This window comes from Branchiostoma floridae, chromosome 10, assembly GCF_000003815.2.
Source record: "Branchiostoma floridae strain S238N-H82 chromosome 10, Bfl_VNyyK, whole genome shotgun sequence".
In the NCBI taxonomy this organism is placed as follows: domain Eukaryota; kingdom Metazoa; phylum Chordata; class Leptocardii; order Amphioxiformes; family Branchiostomatidae; genus Branchiostoma; species Branchiostoma floridae.
Genome location: NC_049988.1, coordinates 23,450,572 through 23,457,536, shown reverse-complemented (window position 1 = coordinate 23,457,536; position 6,965 = coordinate 23,450,572). Strand labels below are relative to the sequence as shown.

At 41.5% G+C, this 6,965-nt stretch overlaps 2 protein-coding genes across 2 annotated transcripts in view; both read left to right on the top strand.

Moving 5' to 3' along the window:
* Positions 1-739: 739 nt before the first annotated feature.
* On the top strand, positions 740-5,048 carry LOC118424603 (gastrula zinc finger protein XlCGF8.2DB-like). Its single transcript, XM_035833242.1, has 2 exons — positions 740-881; positions 3,261-5,048. Exon 2 carries the CDS (start codon positions 3,283-3,285, stop codon positions 4,051-4,053), a length of 771 nt encoding a protein of 256 aa, XP_035689135.1. The 5' UTR covers positions 740-881; positions 3,261-3,282; the 3' UTR covers positions 4,054-5,048.
* A 996-nt stretch (positions 5,049-6,044) lies between these two features.
* The window catches only part of LOC118424601 (zinc finger protein 678-like), a 2,851-nt gene continuing 1,930 nt past the window's right edge, over positions 6,045-6,965 (top strand). Inside the window, exon 1 of the mRNA XM_035833239.1 lies at positions 6,045-6,208. The gene's annotated coding sequence lies outside the window, so the exon portion shown is untranslated. The remainder of the gene's footprint in view (positions 6,209-6,965) is intronic.

The window sequence follows — 6,965 nt, the reverse complement described above, 5'->3', positions numbered from 1 at the left end:
GAAAAGCAACAATTCGTTGGATATACCTCATTAGAACAGTTGGCGCATGTCGTTTTGGTTGCGCTTTAAGGCGTCAACAGTGGTGGATAGTTGACGCATGTCGTCTTGGTCGCGCTTCAAGGCTGTTGACAGTTCGGATATTTCCTAAAAACATACGTTAGAATACTAAACCTTAGAATAGCTTGTGGGAACACGAAGACACTTACTGTTTTGTTAGCCTCGCGGGTAAATTGACAAGACAAACGGTGTTATAAACCTGCACTAGCTATAAAGTGTTTACCTCTTTATTGATGAACGTCAGAGGGGCGAGTCCCACAGAGATCAGTACGGCAATGCCGGCAGCGATGCAGCTACGGTGGGAGCGGATAAAGCTACAGAAAGCACGGCGCCTTGCTCCACCCGGATACGTGCGGTCTGTGAGGAACAAAATACTAATTTTAAGATCAACCCCATACCCCAACTGAAACTGCAGGCAAAACACAGGAAGTGCCGGTAACAGTATCGAGGCACAAATTCCCGCCGGCCGAAGAAGCAGTGTACACCGATGTATTTCTCTACCATTCACCACAGTTTCCACCTCGCTGTTGTGCACGGAAGAATAATTACGTAATTTTGTAAGTACTGCGGTGCCTTTTATACCCGAACTACTTTTGAGGACGGGGTTCGCGGATAAATACTGTGTTCTGAGACCATAACCAGGTGGTGATGTTTGACCTTTAGTTGACCTAGGACGGTAGTATACTACCGGGTCACCTGATCCGACTTCCTGTTTGCTGGGACTGTGGCGAACGTTCGGCACGGCGTGGTCTTGAGAGATTTTCGTCCTTTCAAAGACAAGTATTCTCGGTCTTTGTGCAAGGCTGGTGTTCAAATCTGTCCAGGTAAGACGACCTGTTGTATCTTGATTTTGAAGTCTATGTAGATTTGACCAATGGTCTTTTATCAGACTAAGGAGCTTTTATCAAAAAAGCTCCTTGATCAAACTGAGACGCTAGTAATAATAGAAGCGACGTCGCGTTGACTTTCTTGTAGGAAGCCCTTTCACATAAGTCAGAACGCATCTGCGGCGACAAAAATTCTAGGTAATATGTCAAAGGGTAGGACCACAAAAAGTAAACAAAACGAATCTGGACGTTGTTATGCAAATAGAAACAATGGTCAAGACAATGACTATTTTCAATTTCTGGGCCTTACCATTTGACACATTACCAAGGAGGTTAAATAAGTCGCCTCACATACGTTTTAACCTCTGCGAAAGGGCTTATAGTAGAAGCGACGCCGCGTCGACTTTCGGGCAGTATAAGTCTAAAAGATGTGTCACTCGTGTGTGTACATCATTGTTGAATGTATGATTTATATACCTTACACTACTAGTACTGTACGTCTGAAATTTTATTGTTTTTTACTCTGTAACAACCATGACCTGTGACTAATGTATGTAATTAGGGCTATTGTTTGGTTAGACATATATGGGAGCTGGGGTTTGCTCGTTAGTCGAGCTCTGATTGGTTGAGACTTATGAGAGCAGTCCTCTGATTCGCTAAGTAGATATGCTATTGTTATGTTGGTTAAGCTTGGAAGATGTATTTGTCTGATCAGTCAGTCGAGACCTTGGATTCAGGTATGTGAACGTGTTAGTTAGTCTCTCTGTAGTCTGTGTAACACAAACTCCGCTGTCCAGGGCTGTAACTGGCCCCTCCCGGCAGTTGGCCGGCGGATGTTTGGCGGGCTGCTATAAGCGAGATTTAATCAGGCTAGTCTCTCTGTAGCTTGTAGTTTATAGTACGTAACACTTAGAGTTAGACTAACCCTCCCTGTAACTTAGACCCGCTATCTCTATGTAGTATATACTGTACTTGGTAATAGAAACACTGTGATTGTATCCTAAACCCATAAACTGTAAACCTGCTGTAACTGCTTGGAAGCATTATCTGATACAAATGTACTAGAGTATAGCACAGCCACACAGGTTGAATAAACACGACTCACAACCAGTTATCGAACTGGTTTGGCTCTGAGTTTCTGATAATCTATTATAAGCAATCATCCTACAAGGCCTTCTATAGAGTTTAGAACGCATGTGTGGTGACAGGATTTCTATTTGGATTTTACCATGGTCAATATTGACCGAAGGAGGCCATATATGAAATGTCAAAGGATAAGGCCTCGAAATTATAAACAGTCCTTGTCTCGACTTTTGTTTCGATTTGCATAACAAATGTCCAGACCGGTTTTGTTTTCAATTTCGGGGCCTTACCCTTTGACATATAACCTAGAATTCCAGTCGCCGCACATGCGTTCTAACCTCTATGAGGCTTATTCTTACAGCTTCATAAACGGAGCAAACATTCTGATACATGGAGAAATGTAGACTTCGAGCGAGGCTGTCTTTTATTTTATTGGGGGGGGGGGCGTGAACGTTGGCTTAGTTGTTCTCCTATGCCGGGAAAGGGCGTCTGCCGAGGAAGGGAGTTTGTCGTGTAAGGTAATTTACCGATATGGTTAGCTAATGGGTAGATGGTTTTACTCCGCCTTTACATGTAACGTTATATACGGACGAACAGTAGTACAAGCGTGGTACATTTCCTGGAAGATGTCATGAAATTAACGGGGCAATATCCACTAGTACTAGTTGTAGTCAAGCAAACGAAAATGACAACAGCCTATGTTTCATCTTTCCAAGAAGTTTCAATCCGGCCAATAGCATGGCCAAATCCCCCTGTAAAACATTGACTACAGACTAAGCACGTTTTATTCCCACTGTCATGGCTTTCCTATGGAAATGAGCCCAGGAATAACGTCGGAACCTCCGATTTTCACCAAACCCTTGCCGACAAGAAGCGATGTACTTGAGAACAAGATTCATTCACGAAATTCTACCCAGCCAAACTAACACCGTAATCCACGTCATACAGCATCAACTGACATATTCCTCTACAGTTTTCGACTCGCTGACTTACACAGAAGAAAATCAATGGCTCTTTCAAGAGCTGCGACGCTCTATTTTGTGCCCGAACTCCTTTACATACTGTGTTATGCGACCACAGTCAGAAATGGTTGGGGGACGGGTTTTTTTTACTTATAGGCTTTTGTGGTAGCAAATACGTCCATATATTAAGTGAGAATTATGCCACATCACTGAAAGGAGCAAACTATTTGTCATAGGATTCAGAAATTGTCATCAACAAAGGACGTGTAAATACTAATATTGACGAATCTAGTACGTCATAATTCAATGGTCGTTTATCTTGTTTCTACAGAAATTGCGCCAGATCTCTTAGGATGGCATCAACAAGCAACGTACAGAGTATGGATGACGTCATGAGAGAGACAAAGAAGGGTTCTCATGTAAGTTCTGACAATAGAGAGAAATACTACCGTTGTGAAGAGTGCAGCAAGCAGTTCAGTAAGCTGAGTAATCTTAAGAGACACATGGGGACTCACAGAGGGGAGAAACCCTACAGGTGTGAGGAGTGCAGCAGGCAATTCAGTCAGCTGGGTAATCTGAAGAATCACATTTGGACCCACACGGGTGAGAAACCCTACAGGTGTGTGGAGTGCAGCAGGCAGTTCAGTCAGCTGGGTCATCTGAAACGTCACATGCGGACTCACACAGGAGAGAAGCCCTACAGGTGTGAGGAGTGCAGTAAGCAATTTATTCAGCTGGGTGAACTGAAGAAACACATACGGACTCACACAGGGGAGAAACCCTACAAGTGTGAGGTGTGCAACAGACAGTTTAGTCACCTGGATGCTCTGAAGACTCACATGCGGACTCACACAGGGGAGAAGCCTTTCAGGTGTGAGGAGTGCAGCATACAGTTTAGTCGGCTGGGTAATCTGAAAAGACACATGCGGACTCACACAAGGGAGAAACCCTACAAGTGTGAGGAGTGCAGCAGGCAGTTCAGTGAGCTGGGTACTCTTAAAAAACACATGCGGACTCACACAGGGGAGAAACCCTTCACGTGTGAGGAGTGCAGCAGGCAGTTCAGTGAGCTGAGTAATCTAAAACGCCACATGCAGACTCACACTAAGAAAAACTCCTACTAGTGGGATGCACTATAAACAGTGCAGTGAACTCGGTAGTCTTAGAAAGCACACTCAGACTCATCAATAAGAAAGCCCATGAGTGTGAAAGTGCTGGAGAGATGTTAGTCATGTAGCAACGTTTATGAAGGATTGTCTGCAAAAACATTGCCAATTTGTGGATTTATTTTGTTTAGTAGAAGTGGTTTGAACATTGTATAGCTAAGTATTTGATTACCATCTATGTGTATTCTTGATTGACTTTTGTTATAATTCTCTTGGTAAGAACGGTACATTTTTTATTACTTTTATTTTATTTGCTTGTTGATTTCTTATCTTAGATTTGCTAGATTCCCAACCTTAGACATATATATCAAAGTAGCTATAGACTTTTGCATGAAACGTTGTTCATGTTATGTATTGTATATGTCCTTTTGTAACATGTCAAGTTTTCCATTTATATTAGAGCTGAATAAAATCTCAAATCACAGATCTTGTTATACATGTTGGGCTTGTAGTTAAGGTATAACAGTAGAACTGGTGGAAATAGTTGTTTTGTTAAGCAAGTCTTCTTTTGCTGTACAGAAGTGACGTTTACCACCACGTATAATTAAAATGATGATGATTATACTACTGTTTTACATATACTGTAGTGTTAGTGTTATCATGTTTCAGTTGTAGTCTCCCTAGGTCAGGTAGGTAGATGTGCCTTTGCCTTCCATCGTTAGTTGCAACAAAGAGGATGCAGTTATAATATTTTCTGTCCATGTAGCAGATACGTTTGGTTTAACTGCATGCCACAGAAGTATTGAAATCATGTAAGAGCAATGGATCAATAAAAATGTAATTGTATAGCAGTTCATATCAACCCAATGATAGGAGATCAGTTTTATATTTTGTAGGAATATTACAGACAATTTTTTAGTTCTTGGAAAGTCACATAGAAGCTTTATCGTTGGTTTTATTGTTATCTTACATTTGTTAACAGTTTTCTTCTATAAAGTTCTTTGGTACACATTTGTTTGGAAATATCATTTATTTGAAGAGGCCGATTCGTTTGAGTATAGAAGCAGCCGCAGTTAAGTTTAAGTATAATTTACAAGGACCACCCACGCTAACTGTTCATGCATAAGTTAGGCTCCGGCTGTTTTTTTTTCACGTTTTCTTAACCGTTTTTACTTTGTAATCGCGGCCGCGAGACATCAAAACACAAAGTATAAAGCCAGATAAACACGCGAAAAAACAGCTGGAGCCTAACCTCTGCTTGGAGAGTTACTCGCGCTACAAATTGAGAATAAAATACAGAACCTTTTGTTGCCAAAAAAAAAAGAAAAGCAAATATTTTACATGTACAGGTCTGCCGAATGATGGTGTACTCAAGCAACTGCCCATTATTGAGCATTCGCTATCTTTTATCGGTAACACAGGGTCAGGTCTGGTTTATGAATATTACGTTTAATGTTAATTCTTGCGCAATGCCTATTAAATTGTAAATGACATAAAAGGGGGCTGACAAGAAATATTAAGGTTGAAATGCTAACTTAGCCTGTGTTTACACAATCTTTCGCCGACTGGGGTTAATGACCCCCTCTCTGATTGTGGGGCCGGCCGCTAGGAGCGCGATTTTAGTCAGACTAAATGCTAACAGTACACATTGTAACTTAACTTATAGGTGTATGGTTCTACTTTTTTTAGGCAGTGGAAGACGATGGATCCCACTTTTCTATAATTATGACTGGGCTTTTGTTATGTTATGACAAGTACATGTAAATATATGATGTCATCGGTTAAGAGGAGATTTGTTTCCTCTTTGCCCGTAAAAGCGGAGAAATAAAGGAGGCCGCCATTTTAAGCACGTTACGTTAAATATTACCCTAAAGAGCTACACAGGACAATAACAATCTGGACAGTGTCAGCTTCGAAGACAAATGAGCCATTTCTACCATAAATCCCGATTAAGCGAGATCGCGACAACGTTTGAGTAATCATGAGATGAAGGTTGACCCTGGGTCACAGTACACTTTCGGGTCAGCTGATTCCGACTTCCTGTTTACTCGGAAGTGACGAAAGGCGTAGTCTGGGGAGATTTTCGTAATTTCAGAAATTCTAAGACCACTATTTCGCCGTTTTAGGCAGCCGACTGGTGTCGTGTACGAGGCTTGTGTTCCAGTTTCTGTAGGTAAGACGGCCTCTTGTTTATTTAAGAGTAAAATCTCTGGGTACAAGGCGTTTCGTGAAATAGTTTATGCGTTGCAATTTCTTCTAGCAAGGTCCACGCTTTGTTTGGGCAGGGGCCCGGCTATAAAATGGCTCTGTCTTCTTGAAATTACTATCATATCATAAACCTTAGTGGAAGATCTTATACTAACAAGGTATGTTGGAACCATTATTTTTCACTCCATTACGGGAACAAATGGGGTTCACCTTCTGATACGTGGAGGAGTGCAAAAGATGGTGTAAACAACGCGGGCCTGTAAGGGGTTTAAGGAGGATCCTTAAGTATGAATCCTGAGGTTGTTTTTTTGAAAGGAAATGAGTTATATGAGTCTGTTTTGTGTATTTGTTTTGGGTGTGTCTGTCTTCCTTTCTCCCCCTAGTATGTGACCTTGGTACTGCAGCAGAACTTCAATGTTTGGTTTGTTTTGACCTGGACATACTGTCCACGTGGTCTTGATTTTTTTATGGCAGATAGCATGTGATAATAGAAAGAAGTGACAGTTGGGTATCAGAGCAGATTGCCCTTAAACTGCAGGGGCGTTTTTTTTTACAAATATCAAGAGAAGCACAATGGAACATAGGAAGGACGGATTTCCATGATATTTAGTTTGTATTTATCTTTTGCATTCAAAAACAGATAGTTAGAAGAAACATTGTTTTCATGGGGATGGTAACTACTGACTGAGCATGTGGCACAAGCGGTAATGCAACCCCGCTGC